Raw genomic sequence first — 23,425 nt, forward strand, 5'->3', positions numbered from 1 at the left:
TTTTTTTTCTAGTAGGCAGTTAAATTACTGACTTACTGCCTTGAACTTAAGAAGACTTGCTTTTATGATTTGTTAGGGTGTGTCTGTTTCCATTTTTTTCCCTAGTCTTGGACTATCTGAAGTCCTGGGCCTGATGTGAGGCCCTTCTGGGGTTTCACTGGAAAGCCTGAAATGTTGACCCTTTGACTTTTTGGGATTTAAACTGTGGCTGCCCTGCAGTGAGCAGCAGCTGAAGTCTTGTGAATACTTTGAACTTACATTGGAGCCTCCCTCACAAATGCTTAGTTTTAGGGTCGCTCAAGAAGTTTAAGGTAGTTTATATACAGACTTTAGGATTCTCCTCTTTGGGCTCCCTCTTTTTGGGAATATGCCACCTTAATTTTTCACTACTACGCAAAACTTCATTCTATGAAACCTCAAGCCAATGAGACTGTAGCCTTTTGTTTGCTACCTTCCAGACTTGATAGTCCCCTCTGGGGCACAGCCATATAAATGTGAGTCTTATTCAGTGTAGTTTCCAGAAAGAATTTAAGAATCAAATTCCTTCTAGTTTCTGCTCACTTTCCCTCACTCTTCAGTGTCATATTGTAAGTTATCTGTGGGAAGATTGTTCCAATACAAGCTTCTCTGCTATTGCCAATGCATAGTTTCTCAGCTTTGTTTTTAAAAAATCCTAGGTTAAACTGTTGTGTGGTTCTTACACAGGTAGTGTAGTTTAGCAGTGTGCTCTCGGCTGGGAAGCTGTCTGAATTATCTGTTACCACAGTGCTGCCTTCCCCCTGCTTTTGGTATGCATGCTAGCTCTTTTCTGTTAGGTACAATATACAATAACCACCATTTCTAGGTTGGCAAGGATGGTGTGTATTTAACAGTTGCTCTCCTATCCGGTTGCCATGGCTGGAGGGTAAGCAAGGGACTGCACTTTATTCTGGATACTGGGATGGTGAATGGGTTTTCAGGTAGTAATCCCACCACCTGAGGATCAGTGCCTTCTAAGAGCTAACTCAAAAACCAAATATTCATCTGGGAACAGACTACTTGCTGAAACAAACAAATTCCCAGGCAGTTGAAAACCTTTGTGTTTCCTACTAGCAATAACCTGCATTCACATATTCATTAGTCTTTTATGTGGAGTTGATGAATAGCATTCCAGGATTATAAGAATACTTGTAACATCCTGGAATATGCACATTAGTCCCTTAACTTTACAAGCAGAGTATTGGTATCCAAATTTACATAGTCTTAACACAAAGCATGTTTCTTTTCTACATGAAGGAATACCTGCTAAGGGCCAGGAGAAGTTCTAAGGAATTAAGTTGTAAGATAGCCTGATTTTTTGTTTTTTAATGTCTTGCTGTGTTGCCTAGGCTGTTCTCAACCTACTGGGCACAAGCAGTCTTCCTGCCTCAGCCTTCTCAGTAGATGGGATGTAGGCATGCACTACTGCACCTGGCACAATCTGGTTTTTGAGAGGCATCCTAGCCAAGGACATTACCTAGCAGGCTTGGCGTGTATATTTTATGCCAATGGCTTGTGGGTTTCATATCACTCTGCATCAGTCACAGGAGACTTACAATTTAAATAACTTTCAGCCTTTCTTCAAACCATACCCAAGAATTTGGTGTGCTTGTGGGTGTTTGAAATATTCTGGCTTTCAGCTTCTTTTTATACATTCTCTCTGTTCTACTTTCTCTAGGACCAAAACCTTATTATCAAGGTGTCATCTCAATTCTGCATTATCTTGCAGTTTATTTTTCCGTTTAAAAAGTAAGGTAAGAGACCACAACCAAGCAACCAAAACAAAATGAAAACCTCAGTTTATGCGAGACGGTGAAAACAAAAATTTATTTTGATCTCCTATTAAGAGAATAGTCGAAGCACTTCTTCCTTACCTCTAGATGTCTGGCTGGCCAGATAGAATCCCTGTTTTTAACTAACAGCTATAAGACGCTTGTGACAAGTGATTCAGAAAGTGGGCATTGTGTGATATGAAGAGCACACACCTATTTTGGGCAATTTATACTATCTTAAAACAGCCCAAGGATATAGCTAGCCTTCTCTCAGTTATTGATTCCATATTTCTTCTTCAGTTGCAAAAAGGAAATACAAATATACACACATAAACTACATGTATGGCTTTGCTTTTCCTTTTTAACAAAATCCAAACTCAAAACACCTTTGACAATTTGATAAGAACAGGCAGAAATCTATGAACTGTGCTTAACATGGAACCCTGTTTTAGAAGAAAAATCAAACCTCTCTTTGAGAGGTTGAAGTGAGATATGGGTGCTCTGTGTTGCAAGGGCATGTCACTGTTACAGTAAGTTATCTGCGTAACACCCTTTCCTTCTTCTAGTAAACTGCATGTGAGAAGAGGGGCTTGGCAAAAGCTTGGCACTATTTTGTTTATTGGAAAAGGAGAATAGTTATGAATGTCACCTTAGGCCCCCAACTCGAGAATATAATACAGTTTTGCAAGTATCCTGAATTTTTAATGTCTCCCACCTACTTCTCAGTATATTTTCTTAAATCAAAATTGATAGCTGAGGATGTCTCAGTATGTTAGCATTATATCTTATTCTTTTAAATGTATGTTTAGAAACATTTTTTTTTCTGGGAATATATCTGTATAACTTTTTGTTTGTTTTGATGTATAAAGCTAGCATTCTCCCAGTTTATTTCCTGTTACGACCATTTGTTGTAACTAAGTACATGTGTGATACCCATGTGGAATATTTCATATCCTTTACATCATTACTTAAAATACTAAGGAACATTTTGTGGCAGAAGAAATTATAGCAAAAATTAAATATAAACTTACAGAAAATGGCATTTACATAGAAATGAATACATGCAGAGTTTTGCATTAAAAAGCACTCTATCCAAACCATATTACAAACTCAGTTTTGTCTTCCAATCTCAAAGCTGCTAGAATATATATAGCATACACTGTTTTGCTATTATATTCATTGAAAAAGACTTAAAATTTTACCTTCCATAGATCTAAAGCATTTTTGTCATTGACTATACCTCATACCCCACCAAGCATTGTGATGAAATTAGGGACGGACAAGACAGGCACAGAGAATATACAATAGGACGAGTATATTGTACAAATAGATTAAATGATCTAATGAGAGCTATTGTGTGATGTTTCAGTGTGGTGCAGGCAATCTCTCCTCATGGCTTTATCTTTTTCAAAATCCCACATTTTACTTTGGAAGTTTGTCCTGAGGGTGAATGAGGCTATAAATGAGTGCCAGGTACAGTACCTGGAGTCAGGGTGACTCAGATGTTAGAAGGCTTTGCTGACTCTATTTTTTGAGTGAAGAAACTCCTGAAGGTTAAGTAACCTGCTCAGCTTATGTGATTAATAAAAGGCAGAGAGATAATCCCAGCTGAGATCTCTTACAAAACAAAGCCCCTGCCTTTTCCAGGGCATAGTCATGACATTTTCTACCTTTCTCATTGCTGAGGTTCAGTGTGGTCAGGGACTTTAAAAGACCGGGACATGCGGGTGCTACTCTCTGCCGACACATTTCAGTGTCAGTTCCAGGAGCAGGCCTCTTCCTAATGAGGAGGCATCTTGCATGGTGGCCAGATAGTGTCTTATGAGAGGGTTGATCTACTGTTTGGAGATTTAGAGAACACAGATTTTTATAGCTTTGTAACTTTAGAGGCCAATGGGATGATGGCATTTTGGAATATGTTTAATTAATGTTCATTAATTTAATGAAAATGGATGTTAAAGAGACTATTTAAGAAAAGCATTAGAAGCTGCTGTTAATCAAAGAAGGGGGGTTGAGCATTCTTAATTTGTTTTGAAGACCTTGTGTCAGAAAAATACCCCTGACTTCCTTACTAATGAAAGAGAGTTTTGAACTCCAGGGCCATTTACAATGTTAGATATAAACTCTATTCAACTGTAAAGATTTTATACAGTAGTATCTTTTAAATTACACATGGTCACATTTTTATCCACAAAATGTGACTTTCATTCCCCTTTTCCTCTGAATTTCACCTTTTTCCAAATGTTGTTTCTCCATTCAGACCATTAGTTACTTCCCCTGGCCATTGTACTGAAAAACTCCGCAAGTGTTTTCAGTGGCCTTCCCATTTCCTGCTGTGATAACAGTGATAAATTATGTTCTGAGGCTGGAATTCATGATTCTGTGGCAGGCTGTGTCAGCGTACCTTTCCAACCATATTTCTTACTGCCCTACCCTGAGTCCCCTGCTTTAACCAAATTGTCCCCCTCTGCTCTCCTGTGCCCTCTCAGACAGAGATGATTGATTGGTTATGCCTACCCACTGTGGGTAGATTTGCTGTCCTGGTAAAACACTCTAATTGTTGAAACATAACATAAAATCCATTTTCCATCTCTGGCCATTCCTTTTCCTCAGTGTTATTTCACCTTTTATTCTATTGATTCCCAGCTGTGGCTGCCTTTTAGAATCACCTGAGGTTGGCAGAGCATTAAAAAAGCGGGTAGCAGAACCACTGCCTGGGGGCCACTCAAATAAGAATGCCTGGAGGGTGAGGCACATTCTTAAAAGGTCCCCAGGTAATTTTTAAATGTGCAGATAGGGCTAGGAATGGCTAACTTGTGACCTTGGCCAAGTTACTTAATCTGCCTGGTCCTCAGTGTCTTCTGCAGTAGAATGAAGGATAATAGTACTTATTATTGTGAGGCTCAGTCGAGTAATCAGTGTACATAAGATACAGTGGTGTTCCTAGTAGATGCTCAGTCTGTTGGCTACCATCATTATTACTGCTGTTCTTCAGTGTACTCATCTTCCCTTTTCTCTCCTGTCTACTTCTACTTTAGAGCTCAACTCAAATCCCATTTTTCCAGTGGTTACTTAAGGTTTAAACTAAGTTGCTGCAACAAAGAGACCCAAAAATTCAGGGTTGAAATGAGACAGAGGATGGTTTCTCTGTCACATGATAATCCAGTAGTGAGCAGTCCAGACCAATAGAATGGCTCTTCTCTGCACTGACATTCAGGGCTCCACATTCTTCCCATTTTACTGGCTCATTGCATGTCCCATCTACTAGCCCATGGGAAGTGTATATGGCATTGGGCTGTTAATTGCCTTTTGTGGTGAGCAAATTTTGGGTTCTAAGCATATTTAAGGCTCCCTCAAGGTGAATAATGTTCTGTGTGTCTCTTTGCTTCCCAGGAAGGTACTGAAATAATGACAAATGCTCTAATTTAGGTGCAGTATTTGTTGAGTGAGTCAATGTCAGAATTTTTCTGGTTTTTTAACAGCTTTATTGAGATAATTTACATACCACACATTTCACATATTTAAAGTGTTTGATTTAAGGCTTTTAGGGCCGAGTGTGGTGGCTCATGCCTGTAATCCCAGTACTTTGGAAGGCTGAGATGGGAGGATGGCTTGAGCTCAAGAGTGTGAGACCAGCCTGGGCAACGTAGCAAGACCTCATCTCTACAAAAAATCAAAATAATTAGTTCAATGTGGCTTTTAGTATATTCAGTTGTGCAACCACCACAATAGTCAGTGTTAGAACATTTTCATCACCTCAAAAAGAAACACCATATCACCTCTCCTCCCTTTCCTCAACCCTAAACAACCACGAATTCACTCTCTCTCTAGATTTGCCTGTAGGTTCTGAACATTTCATGTAAATGGAATCTCATAAGTGGCCTGTGTGACTGGTTGCTTTCATCTAGCATAATGTTTTCAAGGTTCACCTGTGAAGCATGGATTATCACCTTATTCCTTTTAATGGCTGAATAATATTCCATTTTATGGATATACCATATTTGGTCTGTTAATTGGATGATGGGTGTTTGTGCTGTTTCCAAATTTTGGCTGTTATGAATAAGGCTATTATGAATGTTTACATACACATTTTTGTGTAGTTTTGTTTTTATTCTTTCATAGTGTAAACCAAGGAGTAGAATTGTTGACTTGGATGATAAGTCTGTTTAACTTTTTAAGGACTGCTAGACTGTTTTCCAAAGCAGCTACACTATTTTATATTTCTACTAGTTGAGGGTTCTATTTTCTTTACATCCTTGTCAACACTTGTTATTGTCTGAATTTTTATTATAACTATTTTAGTTGATGTGAAGTCGTACCTCATTGTGCTTTTGATTTCCATTTCCCTGATGACTAATAATGATAAGCTCTGCCAACTTTTGTCAGTAGCAATTATTTAACCCCAGCTGTGTTCTTCCTATCATGTGTGTGCTCCTAGGTGTGTGGATAACCTTTTCCCTGGCTGACCATTTCTAGTAGCAGCACCGTGGGGCTTATCAGAATGGAGGGTTGGTGTATATATGATGTTGTGGCTGTGTGTATGTATAGCATTCTTATATAACTGTTTTTCATACCGAGAATCTCAGTCCTAGGTCCCCTTTTTAATACTAATTTACCAAAAAAAGGAAAAATCTTAATGCTGGCTTAACAGCTTAATTAGACAATCCTGCCATAAATTAAATAAACGACAGAGGGTATGACAAAAGGAGGTATGAAGAATCTGGAGTTATTTGGCTGAATTGTGATTTGAAATTTTGTGACATTATCTTGGCAGTGTGTTTTCATAGTCATCACAACTTTATTCTTTTTATACGTTAGTTCTATTCTTGAAAAGCTATACATAGAGAACCCGTATATATACACTGAATTTGATTTTCTTGTTGAGTTCCATTATGTCCATAGTATTTGTACACGGGCAGTACTGTAGCTTCTGGTTTTTATACAGCAAGTCCATGAGGCCCTTGGAGGTGCTTCTTCAAGAGGGAATAAGAATTTGTTAATTGTGTTCACTCTTGAAATTTCCCATGCAGAACATGAAGATGATGATGTGCATTTCAACAGTGTTGTGGAAATAATCTTGACTGAGAAGGCAAATGCCTCGTTGAACATGCAGAGTGCTTTGCATATGGAAGGTGCTAGTGGATTTTGTTTAATCCATGAATGAGGAAGGCACTTCATCTCACTAGGCCTTAGTGTTATGAATCAGGAAAAGTAGACGGTTGAATGGTGTGGTTTCAGAAGTCCCTTGCAGCTCTAAAATTATTTTATGCAGTGATGATTCTATTTTCAACTTAGATTAAAAAACAAAACAAAAACCATATACAAACAAGTATTTTCGAAGATCCCAGTATATACCTCTGGGGGTCCATGAGTGAGTCTTGCCTGTTTCCCATGTCTTGACTTCTCAGTTGCTTTGCTGGGGAGGGAACTTCCTATTGCTGTGGGGCCGTGGTCCTGGAATTCATGTACATGACTCAGTTACAGAAATCAAATTACTTTTTTTATGGCACAAAAGTAAAGCATTCCTAAATGAGTATTTGCCAAGCTGAGTGACTGGTGAGGTCATTTTCAGTGGGAGACTATATTCCATCATGGCTGGTTTCAATCTGATTTATTGCCATCCACTCCTGAAACCAAGCCAGCTGATGGAGGTGCTGGCAAGAGCTGTGTCTCCAAGCCCATTGTGGAGATTGAGTCGGTTCCCAGCCATGGCTGAGCAGCCAGGCCAGTGGCATGCTCATTTGGCTGCACTTTGCAGGGGCCATCTGATAAGCATGGCCACATGTTCATATCAGGTGTGCCAAGAGAAATGCTACCTTGTCTGACACAAAATAGAATTGCTGGAGACCTTTATCTTTTGAGAGAAAATATGTTTAGGGTGTCATTGCACTGAATGGAGCCCTTGCTCGTGAAGTTGATTATCTTAGGGTCAGCAAAACAACTGGGTAAGGAGATTGAATCAGTTTCCTGTAACTTCCTGGGGTCAGCAGATACTCATGTTCTTTGAGGTTTCTGAGAGTTTTTATAAACCTACTTTTTCTTCTATTTTTTTCTTTCCTTTTTTTAACCTTTAAAATGGCAATGGCGATGGATTTAGATGCCCTTAATCTATCAGATGCCTGTCCAGAACTAGATAAAAAGTTGATGGACCTGTGTTCTACAGGTTGTTAAAAAGAAGTGTCATTTCAAACAACACCTGTCGTCTTTGCTATATAGAATTAGTGTATGGAAAAGTGAGCCTTAATGAAGGCTCACTTCCTAGGATGGTCAGCCATTGCTGTGAAAGAACTGTCTTCTGTGTGAGCTTGCATGCAAACTCCTGTCTCTCTCTCTCTCTTGCATCCACTCTCCTCCATTCCACTTCCTCACTTTATCATCCTCGCCCAGGAACAGGTAGTTGAGATTCTTACACATGGTACCACCTTTAAGCATTGGCAGAAGTGAGATTAACCCCTGACTTCCAACCTCTTTGTTTTTGAGATTCTTTTTATAACCATATTTCCAGATCTCCTTTATTCAGCAGTGAGGAGTGGTTATTAAAAACTTTAAGTTTGTAGTAATTGAATATTTTATGATGCCACGTAGTTGATAGTTGGTGATACTTAAAAAGAAATGGACGATAGCGTCTTTATATACGTATAAATATTGATCCTAGGCAATTAGAAGATGCAAGTAGCCTTGTGTGACACCCAAGGCACCTAGCATCTGATTTATACAAGCAGTGGGACAGTTAACAAATGATTTATTAAGATTATCTCCAGGACGGGTGCAGTGGCTTATGCCTGTAATCCCAACACTTTGGGAGGCTGAGGTGGATGGATCGATTGAGGCCAGGAGTTCGAGACCAGCCTGGCCAACATGGCAAAACCACATTTCTACTAAAAATGCAAAAACTAACCAGTCACAATGGCACACACCTGTAGTTCCAGCTACTTGGGAGGCTGATGCAGGAGAATTGCTTGAACCTGGGGAGGCTGAGGTTGTGCCACTGCACTCCAACCTGGGTGACAGAGCCAGACTTTGTCTCAAAACAAAAAACAAAACAAAACAAAAAAACTCTCATACAACCATAAACCTCTCTTTTTTGAATACCAGTAAGATGTGACTGTCAGTAATTCACATGGGGGCTAGGCCATGTCCCTTCTCCCAGCATCAGGAATGACTTTTCTCCCACTACTGCAGCTTCCTGCTGTTTTCCTCAGCTATGTGGCATGTGCAGTCCAGAACTCAGACTTCTTGGGTCAGTGACTCCAAGTAAGGCTCTCCCACTGCTTTTTATCTGTGGCACTTTCTTTCCTCTTCAGTTCTCTGGAACTTGGGCACTCCATTTCTTCATTGCATTTGTTCCTTCCATTATTAAACAAGATGGAGTCTCCAGTGTGCTGGGCATATATCCTGGGAGTACCGACGGGTAGAGGAGGCTTCGTTGCCGGGTACCTCATTCACTGTTGTGTGTGGTTTCCCTTCCTCCCACGTGTACCAGCCCCCAGAAGGCAGGGCTGAGTCTTACAAGGATGCAGTGTTGGCATTTCAGCACGTGGCAGGCAGCAGATGCCCAGTGAAGGTGGGCTGAATTAGGAGGTCAGTGCTGAGGATTTTAAAGGCTTTCCTTTTCAGACTGTCAGATGAGGTAAACATCTTCCTTTTTTCTAAAATGGGATAATGTATGTGATGTATCAAGGCAAGTTATCCTCCATCCATTTCTTTTCCTGTCCTGTATTACGCTATTTCTATTCTCACCGTTCCTTTGAGACCGCCGTACCAGCTTCTCCTGCCCTGACTCTCCCCTCTCCCCTTTTTCCTTCCTTGCTCTGAGGCCACAGACAGCAAGAAATACACACACACACACACACACACATATCTGTCTGGTTTCATATTTCTTTGTCCCTTTCGCTTCTTAATATGTATGTGAAATGCTGTTGTTTCCCTCTGTACACATCTCTCTCGATATGTGTGTGTCTGTTGGGACTGTCAGGGAGAATCTGGCTCCACGCCTCACAGGAACACCCCCGCTGCGTGTATTTGTGACATCTTGTGCTGCTTCTGCTCCTGCAGTGGGTATGTTCCTCCTGAATCTTAAGCATTTTTGATGGCAGGAAAAGTGTTTGTTCACTTAGATTAAACCCATATTCGAACACCCACTACATTGTATGGGCACAAGTGACTGATAAAGCAACAGAATTTTTTTTTTAATTTATTATTATTATACTTTAGGTTTTAGGGTACATCTGCGCAATGTGCAGGTTAGTTACATATGTATACATGTGCCATGCTGGTGCACTGCACCCACTAACTCGTCATCTAGCATTAGGTATATCTCCCAGTGCCATCCCTCCCCCCTCCCCCCACCCCACAACAGTCCCCAGAGTGTGATGATCCCCTTCCTGTGTCCATGTGTTCTCATTGTTCAATTCCCACCTATGAGTGAGAATATGCGGTGTTTGGTTTTTTGTTCTTGCGATAGTTTACTGAGAATGATGATTTCCAATTTCATCCATGTCCCTACAAAGGACATGAACTCATCATTTTTGATGGCTGCATAGTATTCCATGGTGTATATGTGCCACATTTTCTTAATCCAGTCTATCATTGTTGGACATTTGGGTTGGTTCCAAGTCCTTGCTATTGTGAATAGTGCCGCAATAAACATATGTGTGCATGTGTCTTTATAGCAGCATGATTTATAGTCCTTTGGGTATATACCCAGTAATGGGATGGCTGGGTCAAATGGAATTTCTAGTTCTAGATCCCTGAGGAATTGCCACACTGACTTCCACAAGGGTTGAACTAGTTTACAGTCCCACCAACAGTGTAAAAGTGTTCCTATTTCTCCACATCCTCTCCAGCACCTGTTGTTTCCTGACTTTTTAATGATTGCCATTCTAACTGGTGTGAGATGGTATCTCACTGTGGTTTTGATTTGCATTTCTCTGATGGCCAGTGATGGTGAGCATTGTTTCATGTTGTTTTTTGCTGCATAAATGTCTTCTTTTGAGAAGTATCTGTTCATGTTCTTCGCCCACTTTTTGATGGGGTTGTTTGTTTTTTTCTTGTAAATTTGTTTGAGTTCATTGTAGATTCTGGATATTAGCCCTTTGTCAGATGAGTAGGTTGCGAAAATTTTCTCCCATTTTGTAGGTTGCCTGTTCACTCTAATGGTAGTTTCTTTTGCTGTGCAGAAGCTCTTTATTTTAATTAGATCCCATTTGTCAATTTTGGCTTTTGTTGCCATTGCTTTTGTTGTTTTAGACGTGACGTCCTTGCCCATGCCTATGTCCTGAATGGTAATGCCTAGGTTTTCTTCTAGGGTTTTTATGGTTTTAGGTCTAACATTTAAGTCTTTAATCCATCTTGAATTGATTTTTGTATAAGTGTAAGGAAGGGATCCAGTTTCAGCTTTCTACATATGGCTAGCCAGTTTCCCCAGCACCATTTATTAAATAGGGACTCCTTTCCCCATTGCTTGTTTTTCTCAGGTTTGTCAAAGATCAGATAGTTGTAGATATGTGGCATTATTTCTGACGGCTCTGTTCTGTTCCATTGATCTATATCTCTATTTTGGTACCAGTACCATGCTGTTTTTGTTACTATAGCCTTGTATAGTTTGAAGTCAGGTAGTGTGATGCCTCCAGCTTTGTTCTTTTGGCTTAGGATTGACTTGGCGATGCGGGCTCTTTTTTGGTTCCATATGAACTTTAAAGTATTTTTTTCCAATTCTGTGAAGAAATCATTGGTAGCTTGATGGGGATGGCATTGAATCTGTAAATTACCTTGGGCAGTATGGCCATTTTCACGATATTCATTCTTCCTACCCATGAGCATGGAATGTTCTTCCATTTGTTTGTATCCTCTTTTATTTCCTTGAGCAGTGGTTTGTAGTTCTCCTTGAAGAGGTCCTTCATGTCCCTTGTAAGTTGGATTCCTAAGTATTTTAGTCTCTTTGAAGCAGTTGTGAATGGGAGTTCACTCATGATTTGGCTCTCTGTTTGTCTGTTATTGATGTATAAGAATGCTTGTGATTTTTGTACATCGATTTTGTATCCTGAGACTTTGCTGAAGTTGCTTATCAGCTTAAGGAGATTTTGGGCTGAGACGATGGGGTTTTCTAGATATACAATCATGTTGTCTGCAAACAGGGACAATTTGACTTCTTCTTTTCCTAATTGAATACCCTTTATTTCCTTCTCCTGCCTAATTGCCCTGGCCAGAACTTCCAACACTATGTTGAATAGGAGTGGTGAGAGAGGGAGGGCATCCCTGTCTTGTGCCAGTTTTCAAAGGGAATGCTTCCAGTTTTTGCCCATTCAGTATGATATTGGCTGTGGGTTTGTCATAGATAGCTCTTATTATTTTGAGATACGTCCCATCAATACCTAATTTATTGAGAGTTTTTAGCATGAAGCGTTGTTGAATTTTGTCAAAGGCCTTTTCTGCATCTATTGAGATAATCATGTGGTTTTTGTCTTTGATTCTGTTTATATGCTGGATTACATTTATTGATTTGCGTATATTGAACCAGCCTTGCAGTGCAATCAAGCTAGAACTCAGGATTAAGAATCTCACTCAAAACCGCTCAACTACATGGAAACTGAACAACCTGCTCCTGAATGACTACTGGGTACATAACGAAATGAAGGCAGAAATAAAGATGTTCTTTGAAACCAACGAGAACCAAGACACAACATACCAGAATCTCTGGGATGCATTCAAAGCAGTGTGTAGAGGGAAATTTATAGCACTAAATGCCCACAAGAGAAAGCAGGAAAGATCCAAAATTGACACCCTAACATCACAATTAAAAGAACTAGAAAAGCAAGAGCAAACACATTCAAAAGCTAGCAGAAGGCAAGAAATAACTAAAATCAGAGCAGAACTGAAGGAAATAGAGACACAAAAAACCCTTCAAAAAATAAATGAATCCAGGAGCTGGTTTTTTGAAAGGATCAACAAAATTGATAGACCGTTAGCAAGATTAATAAAGAAGAAAGAGAGAAGAATCAAATAGATGCAATAAAAAATGATAAAGGGGATATCACCACCGATCCCACAGAAATACAAACTACCATCAGAGAATACTACAGACACCTCTACGCAAATAAACTAGAAAATCTAGAAGAAATGGATAAATTCCTCGACACATACACTCTGCCAAGACTAAACCAGGAAGAAGTTGAATCTCTGAATAGACCAATAACAGGAGCTGAAATTGTGGCAATAATCAATAGCTTACCAACCAAAAAAAGTCCAGGACCAGATGGATTCACAGCCGAATTCTACCAGAGGTACAAGGAGGAGCTGGTACCATTCCTTCTGAAACTATTCCAATCAATAGAAAAAGAGGGAATCCTCCCTAACTCATTTTATGAGGCCAGCATCATCCTGATACCAAAGATGGGCAGAGACACAACCAAAAAAGAGAATTTTAGACCAATATCCTTGATGAACACTGATGCAAAAATCCTCAATAAAATACTGGCAAACAGAATCCAGCAGCACATCAAAAAGCTTATCCACCATGATCAAGTGGGCTTCTTCCCTGGGAAGCAACAGAATTTTTACACCTGCGTAATCTGCCTTTTGTGTAGATACCTGGTTGCCAATGCCATAGGATCATACAGAGGTGAAGTTTTGGGGGAAAGATGTTGCAACCTGGGCTGGTGTAAGGGTAACGGATTAAACTGAATCCTAAACAGAGCTGAGCTTCATTGCTTACACTTAAAATTTTTATTTTCCCTTGCCCTTTCAACATTTAAAAAAAATGGCATGGGGAAAGCTTGGGATAAACAGCAGGCGGAGCATTCAAGTTACGTATCTTGGCAGGATCTTTCTCCTTTTTTCTTTTTATGCCCTCGCTTTTTATTTTATTTCAACTTGTATGATGTGGACTCTTTATAATAAAAGTTTGTTACATGAGTAAACTATGTGATGCTGAGGCTTGAGGTCCCATGGATACCATCACCCAGGCTGTAAGCATAGTACCCACCTCCCTCTTTTGAAGAGAGCTTGTGTATAGTAAGCTCAGTTTCCTGTGGAAAGCAGTAACTTTACCCTTTTTTGGCTCAAAGTTTTGTTTCTTAACCAAACTTAGATGAGAGACATTTCCACAGGTAGGAAGGTCCTCCATGGACACAAACTAATAAAAATGTTTATAGAATTTTGGTCATTTGATAGAAACAAAATGAGGAGCCATCTTTTGAAAAGGAGCTGAAAGTCCTTATGAGCTGTGGTGTGATGGAAGGTCTTGGTCAGGTTATTCCCGGTCAGGTTTGGGAGCAGTTCTGCCCCATGCTGGGAAGGCTGGGACTCCCGGTTTCTCCCAGTCACAGATTCCCTCTACCTGAGAACCTTGAGCACTCTTAAGCCAATGCCTCTGGAAGCCCCTTATCTATTCAGACCCATCACTGTGTAACTAAATAAAGGAGAGAAAATTCATGTATAAGAACATGGAGTTGCAGCGGAGACTGTCGAATTAGCTGACAAACCACCAGTTTGAGGAAGAGGAAAAGCCCTGGCCTGGTGGGAGTCTCTGCTCAGTCTAGTTCTCCTTGAGCCCAGGAGTCAGGCCTGTTGGGCAGAGGGGAACATGCCTGTGTTTATTCAGTCAGATGGCACTTAGTGTCTGGAGATCCAGCTGGAAGACATAACCTTCCTATAGGTTCCTCGTGTGCTAGGAGGGGAGATGGACTGCCATAAAGGAATAACGTGATCAGTCTCTACAGTAGGAGAGACATGAGCAGGAGGCCAGGGAAGCCCAGAGGAGGACAGGATTCCTAACAAAATCCTGACTAGGCTTGGGAAGGAAGAATTAAGGACTGTTGCTTTAGCTGAAGAAAGAGGAAGGGGTTTTAACTGGGCAAAGGAAGAGTGGTGGCCTGGAAGGACTGAGGAGAAGGACATTCCAGGAAGAGGAAGGCCTGCAGGGAGGCTTGAAAGAAGTCAGTCCAGCAGGCTTTGGCAGAAACGAGAGGCCTTGTTTTGGGAATCTCCTAGCATAGCAACAGGGGGGGTCTGTGCCTGATTCTGTAAATAATGTTTTATTGGAACACAGCCCATCCATTCGTTCAGCTGTTATCTGTGGCTGCTTTTTCATGACAACAGCAGAGTTGAGTAGTTGAGACAGAGACCTTGTGGCTCACAGAGCCTTAAATATTTACTCTCTGTTTCTTTACAAAAAAAGTTTGCTGACCCTTAACTTTATTACTTGAAATTCTTGATGAATGGACCCACACTGAGCACTGGGGCTTTGCTTGCAAGCCTTCATGGACCTGTTAGTTTATTTTCTCATTCAATGAGCCTGCTTCACCCTGCCCTACCACACCACCATGTCAGTAGCCTCTAGCTGGCAGTGAATATTCCAGGAGTAGAATAGTATCTGTGGTGTAAAGGGGGTGGCATTTCCCCGCCAGGTACCCCCTAAAATGTCTGATTACCAACCCCAGGCTCTCATAGACTGTGCCTAATTTCGTGGAACCTCTGCTGCTGCTCATTTGCCTGGTCAAAACCCCCAATCATGCCAAGTAAACATTGACAAGCAAAATCAGAATTTAAAATAGTGATAGGAATAATGATCGTTGCAAAATACTATTCTATGGTGAGGCATTCCATTTGTTAGGGCTTCTCGAGCTGGCAGCTAGAAGGAGAGCCCCACCTCAAGTCTGTGTCTATTTCAAAAACACAGAATGCTTTTCCAGAAGTGTCTGTGCATTTGAAATGCTGCTTTTCCAGATATAGCAAGTGAAAGTTGTGTGGAATTATATAGCAAATGCCAACTTTTAAGCACCTGCTGTGGTCCGTGGTATCTGCCATTGGGCGTGCCAGGCCAGCCTCTTGATGGGTGTTGACTTAGTAAGAGCTGGAAGAAATAGAGGCAGAGTCATTCCCATTTTACAGATCATGCAACAGGGTCTCTGACAAGCCAAGTAACCTCCATTTTAACTACTAAGAGACCCATGAGAAAGAGGGTATTTATTTTTATGCTCTAGTTATTCTTAGCAGTTAGAGGGCTTGTTGAAATACTTGAATCAAGAGGTCAAGAATTTTGGTGACAGACTATCAAATAACTGGTTTTCAAGGGGCGGGTAAAATCCTCCTTAGCACTAACTTCTGTCTCAGTCCCAGCAGCCACTGAGTTATCATTTCAATACCTCTGTGAAATAATATTGCAGTTTGGAATCTAATTTCCGATTAATGCTTTCTTTAAAAAACTATCAGCAGTAAGTAATGATATTTTCCAGACATTTCTGGAAAATATAGTAGGTCTGAAAAGAGAAGCATATAGGTTTAGGGTTGTCCTGTTTTCCGACTAAAATGGTCATTCCTACATAACAGTGTGATCATAATCTTCCCCTCCATAACATTATTCCGCCATGTTCTTAGGGTAAAGATCAGCGTACTTATTGTGGCATTTGAAGCCTTTCCTGCTGCATCTCCTGTCTGGCCTGAGTACCTCACACTTCTTTCTGTTTGAGACCACCTCAGTTCCTTGAATGGCATCGTTAGATTGTCCCTTTGGCTGGCTCACTCCTACTTTGTCTTCACATCTCGGCTAAGATGTCACTGGATGCAGAAGGCCTTCTTGGAGCTTTGGAGAGTGGGTTAGGTATCTTGCCTTGCCCAGCCCTGCCATAATGCCTGTTATACTGTTGTTCCATTGTTCATTGTTCATTTATTTGTATGTTCTCCACCATTAGACCATAAGCTTCATTTAATTTTTTTTTAAATCGACAAAATTACACATATTTATAGGGTACTTAGTGATATGATGTTGTGATACATAAAATGTACAGTGATCAGATCAGGGTAATTAGCATATTCATAATCTCAAACATTTCTCATTTCTTTATAGCTAGACAGGAGGAATAAGCTCTGGTGTTCTATAGCACTGTAGGATGACTCTAGTTCACAATAATACATGGTTTTAAATAGCTAGGAGGAGTATATTGAATGTTTCTATCAGAAAGAAATGACCTTTAGCTTCTCAAAGGCATTTGTTTTCGTTTTTACCCTACAGTTACAAGGAATAGGAACCCATTCAAGCTAGCTAATGTAAAAGGAGTTTATTGTGAGGAAGTATTTAAAACAATAAGGAGAACTTCATGGAAATCTAAGGACTGGGTCTGTAAGAAGCTGTATCCCATGGATGCAGGGCAGGAGTTCCTTAGGATGGTGTAGATACGTCTCATGGCTCTCTGTGCACCAGCTCTATTCACATCTCTCTGGCCTGTTGGCTTTCTCAGCTCATGCAGTTGTCTTCATGAGGTCTGTTCATGGCCCCCCCAGCTTGCCCACATAGCCTAGAATGTCCCTACCAGTGCTGGAGGACCCTCCTAATTACATGGCTTTATTTCCTGCTCCCTGCTTGTTTGGTTTCTTAGTTTCCCTATTGCAGATTTCTAAGCAAGCGCTCTGGTTGGCTTGGCTCACTTTTTTAAGCCGGGCCACACATGTTGTCATAGGTCTCTGGCCAGCCTGTAGGTGGGCTGTCCTCAGGTCAGTCATCACTCTGGACCAGTTAGATATATTGGAGCTGGAGGGGCTCCATGTATCAGAGCATGGCTGCCAACAGAGACCTTTCTTTTTTGGTTTCTCTCCCTACCTCTTGGCTTACAAGAATGTTAGGCTTGTGTTTTATAGATCTCATTGTATCCTTTGTTGTTTTTCATTCTTCACAGATATCATTAACGGAGCTCAAGAAAAATGTGTATTGCCTCCTATGGACGGCTACCCCCACTGTGAGGGAAAGATCAAGGTAAGGCAGAGGCGAGCAGGGTCATTTTCATCATCCCCAATCTGCACAAACACCCCTTCTTTTTCCCTTCCCTTCCTTTTCCTCCTCAGTGACACAAATGGGTGAGTGAGCCCTTGACATGAATCATTTATGGGGTGCCTCCATCCTGCCGGCTTTGTCTGTGGCTATGAAAACCCTGCTATGCCTATGTCAGCCATGTGGAGTTGGTCAACAATGGCTCTCACTGGTCAGCATGAGAGAGCCTGGGCCATTTCAGGCACCTGCTGAGTCTTTGAAGCTGACTTCCCCGCTCTGTTTCCCAGCCTCCAGCAAGTGATCCTTGAAGGACCAATGACAAGGAACTGCTGTTATTTAGTGTCCAACTCCCTACCCTCTCAGTTCCCAGGCTCCTGCTCTGAAGCCTCCAGATTGTGGTTTAAGTGTCACATTTGTATTTGTGGTTGAGTACCCAGAGACACTTGGCTGCTCTTTTACTTGGCTGCTTTTTTTTTTTTTTAGAAATCCTATTTGTATGGCCTGCGCCTGGGGAGACCACTCCCTGCTCAGTAGTTTTCAGAGAACAGTGTCCATTCAGGGATGTAGTTAGGACAGTGGGACCGGCCCCAGAAGCATGGGTGGTATCCATGTGGGCCGTCCGTCAGAGAACAGTGTCCATTCAGGGATGTAGTTAGGACAGTGGGACCAGCCCCAGAAGCATTTGGGTGGTATCCATGTGGGCTGTCCGTCAACGCTCATGCATGCCCTCCTTCACACACTGTATTTCAGGTACCATTCTGTGGGCTGTTGGAACTGGAGTTCCTGGAGGGGGTGTAGATATCAGAGTCCCATTAGGCACTTGATCTTGATAAAAATCCCTAAGCCACTGCCTCTCCTGGGCTTTATTGCCTGCTGTACCACGACCTTACTCTCCACTCTAAGCGCTTCTGCTGAGGCCTAATGTAAGCCAGTGTCTTCCTGTTAATCATCCAAGGAGGTGAGCTGCGCACCTGGCTATCTTGACCTCAGCTCAGTGACTCCGTCACTCAGTTCTTTAGGCCACAGCTTGAGCCATTCACTCCGTCTTCACCGTTCTATCCTCGCCTTCCCTGTCAGCAGATGTGGAGGTCCTGTGAATGGGCTGCTCAGAGATGTTCTTCTTGTTTCAGTGGATGAAAGACATGTGGCGTTCAGATCCCTGCTACGCAGACTATGGAGTGGATGGATCCACCTGCTCTTTTTTTATTTACCTCAGTGAGGTGAGTAGCTTTCTGTGGCTCCTGGGGGTAGATGTGACTGATTGGACTGTTCTGTAGCTGAGTCTGAAATTTGAAAAGCTTGAAAACGTGTGGTATTTTTATATGGAGGACCTATGGTTCAGTCCTTCATTACTCTCCCTGCCTCCCCAGGAAAAATAAGCGGAGTTAGTTAGCTATTTCCTTTTTTTCTAGCTTTTCTTTAAATTGTAGTAAAATAGACATGAGATTTGCCATCTTAACTGTTTTCAAATGTGTATAGTTCAGTGGCATTAAGTATATTCACATTATTGTGCAACCATCACCACTGTCCCTCTCTAGAATTCCTTTTATCTTGCAAAACTGAACCTCTAGACTCATTAAACACTAACTCCCCCTTAAGACCCTGCTTTCAGTTATTTTGGAAATATACCCAGAAGTGAAATTGATGGATCATATGGTAACTGTATTTTTAATTTTGGGGGGAATTGCCTTACCATTTTGTAAGGCAGCTGCCCCATTTTATACCAACAGTGTGCAAGCATTTTAATATCTTCATATTCTCACCTACACTTGTTATTTTCTGGTTTTGTTTTTTGAATAATACAAATTATTTAGAGAAAGGAGGATCATTCAGCTTGGGTAGGTATAAAGAGAGTCAATATCAGGAAATCTCCTGGGTTTGTCGAGAAGAGATGCCATATGATCTGAATCTTGAGAAAAAAAAAATGTTAGAAGTAAGTTAGGTAAATGAAAGACAAAAGTGTATTCAAGGCAGAGAAAAAACATAGGGAAAGTTATGGTATCAGTTGCACAGTGGGAGTGGTGGGACAATGGACATAGGCAGGGGCTACCACTTGGGAAGTATGGAATACTCTACCAAAACCTGGGAATGTGGGTAGACCTTCTGGTTGCCGATAGGCTTTATCTTCAGGTCCTCTATGCCATCAACATACTCATCCATGCTGTGGTGGAATTCAATGTAGCTGAAGCTCCTGCTCTCTGTGTAGCTATTTTTGGAATTCTCCCAGTGACACTTGAGTATATTGGGGGCATTCTGGGTCCATACATATGCATGTCTATAGCAGTCATCCCAGTTGTCATTAGCACGTGTATGCTCAGTTTGGTAACCTGAGATTTAGATGAACATGTGAGAGCTCTTATCTTTTAGAGCACTTCTTTTGCTCTCATGAGGACATCACATCTGTACTCTTGAACGTGGGTAGTGATGTTTTATGAATTCCCTCCAGTAGATGTTCTTCCTGTGTACAAGCAGCCTGCATAGGATCAAAGCAGGGCCAAGAGCAGGCTCCAGATCTTTAGAGAGGTTGCCATCTCAGTCACCAGGGCCACCCTATTCAGATTCAGCGTTTGAGTCACTGCTTGTAGTAGGGATCAGTGTGTGGATCTGAATAGCAGAGCCTATGTCCTCCTCCTCCTTTTAAAGACCAGGAAGCATTTACTGGTTTATTATAACAGAAACAACTCAGAAACAGCCAGAGGGAAGAGATGCGTAAGGCTAGGTTTGCGAGGGAAGTAACTAAAAGTTAGTTACATTTACCTTCCTTTTTTCCCCTAAATCTGAGCGTCATTTTCATTTGTACCCTTGAATTTAAATAGCAGCTTCTGTAATTTTTTTTTTAATGGTTGCAGAGAACTTTATGGGCCACTTGAATTTTTTACAGACTTTAAGGATATACATTTCACCTAGAACCTCTTGGGAATCAAAACCAGCTGGCTTCCCCTTTATGGACTGGGGGAGGAAGGGGTTGGAGCAGGGTAGGCAGCTTTGGGGTCTTGTGAAACAGGTTCTGGCCAATTTTGAGGTCATGCCTCCACAGACCCTCTGCTGCCCTTTCTTTTTATTCTGTCCCCCGTTTTTGTTTGCTGTTGCTGTTGTTATTTGACCAATAATAACAGCTGGTGATACCATGCAGGAAGGAGAATACCTTCATTTTTGAGGCTAAATAAAATATTCTTGCCATAGTTTTCCTTTTGTGGGATTCAGATGCCTCTCCTTTCTTTGCCATAGGGTGATGGGGATAGAGGCCAAACAGTATTGCTAATAGAGCATGTGGCCCTGATTCTGTGGGATTTGCCCTTCTCTCAGACTATTACTTCTTTGCCTGGGTACATTCAAGTTACACTTTTTGGGGGGTCCAACCAGGCTCCATGATTTTTTGGGGGAAGGGGGACAAGGTTGTTCCATTGCCATCATGAAAACCCCAGAGCTAACAATAGTTAAAATACCTCTTGGAAATGAACAGCTCTGAGAGTTGGGTGTGTGAGGCTCCTCATCAGCAGGCTGCTGGCAAATTGACTTGGTAGCATTTATTTGAGTTTCTGGCTTCGGGCTTGGGTGGCCTGTAGCCTGCCTTCTCATTTCCTTCTCCAGAGGAGTAAAGCCTGGGGCCACGTGTGAACCTTCACTCTAGTTGAAAAGTCAATTAGAAGTACCTCTCCTGCCCTGAGGAAAAGGTCCCTCATTTAGTTTAATTTTCAAAAGTTTTATTCCCCTTTCTACTTGAAAGAATTTAGCCAGAGTCTGACCAGGCTCCATGATTGACAAGCTGGGCTAATTTCATGCCTTCCTAAGCCTTTGCATGTTGGGGTATGCTGCTGAGGCAGAGGATTTTACATTCCCATACTTCCATCTCCTTGGAAGGCATGGAGAGTGATCCAAATGGAAGAGACTGCAGTTATTTGTGACTTCTTTCCCTCCCTTTGTCACACCTCACCCCTGCTCCCAGTGAAGTATATGGCTAAGCTGAGAGAAAAGTGAGGTTCTGGGGAAGGGAAGTAGAGAGGAATACGGGATGAAGAGACATGATGGATCACATAACACTTGCTATCTGAGGCGGAGTATTTCATTTTGGAACCAGCAACTATGTTTTCTCTTCCTGAGGTGTGAAATACGCTTCATTAGCCCATTCCACGCTCTTCTTATGCAGATGATCAGGTGGTCTTTTTGTTGCTTGGCTGAATTCTGTTCAGTGAGCGGTTATTGAATTCATTGTCAACAGTTAATGAAAACACATTTTCTTGACACCACGTTATGTGTTAATCATTGTAAAAGCAACAGGAAGAAAGGATGCAGGTAACTGAACCAGGAGAATGGGTGGAGATAACTAGGGACCTCTTCTTAAAAGTTTTAATCTGAATATAACCCTGAACCTCAGGGCTTTTCTGTGTTATCATAGCATTGTAATAAGTACCCTGTGAGAGTTAAAGGAGAATTTCACCAATATGGTCCCTTCAATAGGAATACTATCTTAGAGTCTTACACCTGACGTCAGCTTCTGTTTCTGCTGCTTTCTTAGCTCTATGAGGTCACTTAACCTTTTGTGCCTAGGATTCTTCCTTTATAAAATAATAGGAATGTACTTAGAGTACAACCCGGCAGATAAAACACACTCAATAAGCATAACTGACACTTCCGTGGTTTTAAACGTTGTGATCTTTTTGAGAATAATTGTGGGATGTCACTTAGCCTTGGACATTATAAGTGGGAACATTGTTCCATTTTAGAATTAGAATCAATTTCTGGTTCTCATTTACCAGTGTAATGCAATTTTAGATCCTTTGACTTCTGGTAATATAGAAATTCAGCTGTTTCCCTTAATGCCTATTTTTAAATTGACAATGTTTGTATGTATTCATGGTATACAACTTGGTGTTTTGATATGGGTCTGCATTATGGAACGGCCAAATCAAGCTAATTAACATGTGCATTACTTCACATACATATTTATTTGTGGTGAGAGTATTTCCCCTTGATTGGTCATTTCTGGACATGATACTTGTGTTTGCACTGGAATTAGCTGCACGTATGGACCCAGTGCACCCTACCATTGTTAATGCGAGATTAGTAGAGATGTTTTGTAAAACCGATTAATTCCTTTTTAGTATTTTTAAAATCCTGGACAATATCTGTGGCTTTGTAGGAGCTGTTGGTTCACTTGTGTGGTTTTATTCTCTCTTGCTGTCTTGAAACTTTCCTTATTCTGTTATTTAAGTAAACTCTGAAACCTGCGTTTTTATTTCCTGTATCATCTAGGTTTCTCTTGCAACTGGGGAGATGATTGAGAGAGATATCTTCATTTGAGTTGTTAATGTGATCAACACATGCACCAGTGACTTTTATTCTATTCCTAATCCTTATTGAAAGAGCCAATTCTTGTTTTGATCTATGTTTAACATCAGAGCTTTGACAGATGCCAAGAGGACATGAAGTAAAATGTCTCTTGTATAGTCAGTCACTAGTTGAATTGGAGCATTTAGGTTCAGACCCATCTTAAGAGATGGTACTCTTCCTTCATTTTTCTTTCTTAGGATTGTCTCAGTGCACCAGCTTCCACTGAGTTATGGGATTAGAAACTTCTGTTAGTACTTTCACCCTCACCAACTTGTAGTCTATGGATCTTTTTTGGTTAAATCCCAGGAAGCAAAGCCATCAGTATTTTTCCTTAAAATACCCCCACAGCTGTTTGTTATATGTCTGACGCTGTACTAGAGATGGTAAAGATAAAAGCTGAGTGGTTGCCTTTCTTTAGAGGTGGGACTTTGGGGCAGACAAGAGAAGAATGAAAGACTATTGATGCGCCACTGTACCAGACACCTCAAATATAGAACAACCCCATTTTATTTAAGTGACTTCAGCATCTGAGGATTTTAAT

At 41.1% G+C, this 23,425-nt stretch overlaps 1 protein-coding gene and 1 pseudogene across 7 annotated transcripts in view; one reads left to right on the plus strand and one right to left on the minus strand.

Moving 5' to 3' along the window:
- Positions 1-23,425, plus strand: part of MGAT5 (alpha-1,6-mannosylglycoprotein 6-beta-N-acetylglucosaminyltransferase) — a 338,815-nt gene that overhangs the window by 185,545 nt on the left and 129,845 nt on the right. For 5 of the 7 annotated variants that reach the window (XM_024243304.3, XM_063712758.1, XM_063712754.1 and 2 more), the window contains 2 exons: positions 17,462-17,538; positions 18,684-18,773. In XM_024243304.3, the coding sequence (XP_024099072.1) occupies positions 17,462-17,538; positions 18,684-18,773 (167 nt within the window). Of the gene's footprint in view, positions 1-9,250; positions 13,411-17,461; positions 17,539-18,683; positions 18,774-23,425 lie in introns of those variants that run through there. The other 2 variants (XM_054549296.2, XM_054549297.2) reach the window with 2 other exon arrangements.
- On the minus strand, positions 19,600-20,084 carry LOC103889944 (epididymal secretory protein E3-beta-like; annotated as a pseudogene).

The sequence above is a fragment of the Pongo abelii genome, chromosome 11 (genome assembly GCF_028885655.2).
Source record: "Pongo abelii isolate AG06213 chromosome 11, NHGRI_mPonAbe1-v2.0_pri, whole genome shotgun sequence".
In the NCBI taxonomy this organism is placed as follows: Eukaryota; Metazoa; Chordata; class Mammalia; order Primates; family Hominidae; genus Pongo; species Pongo abelii.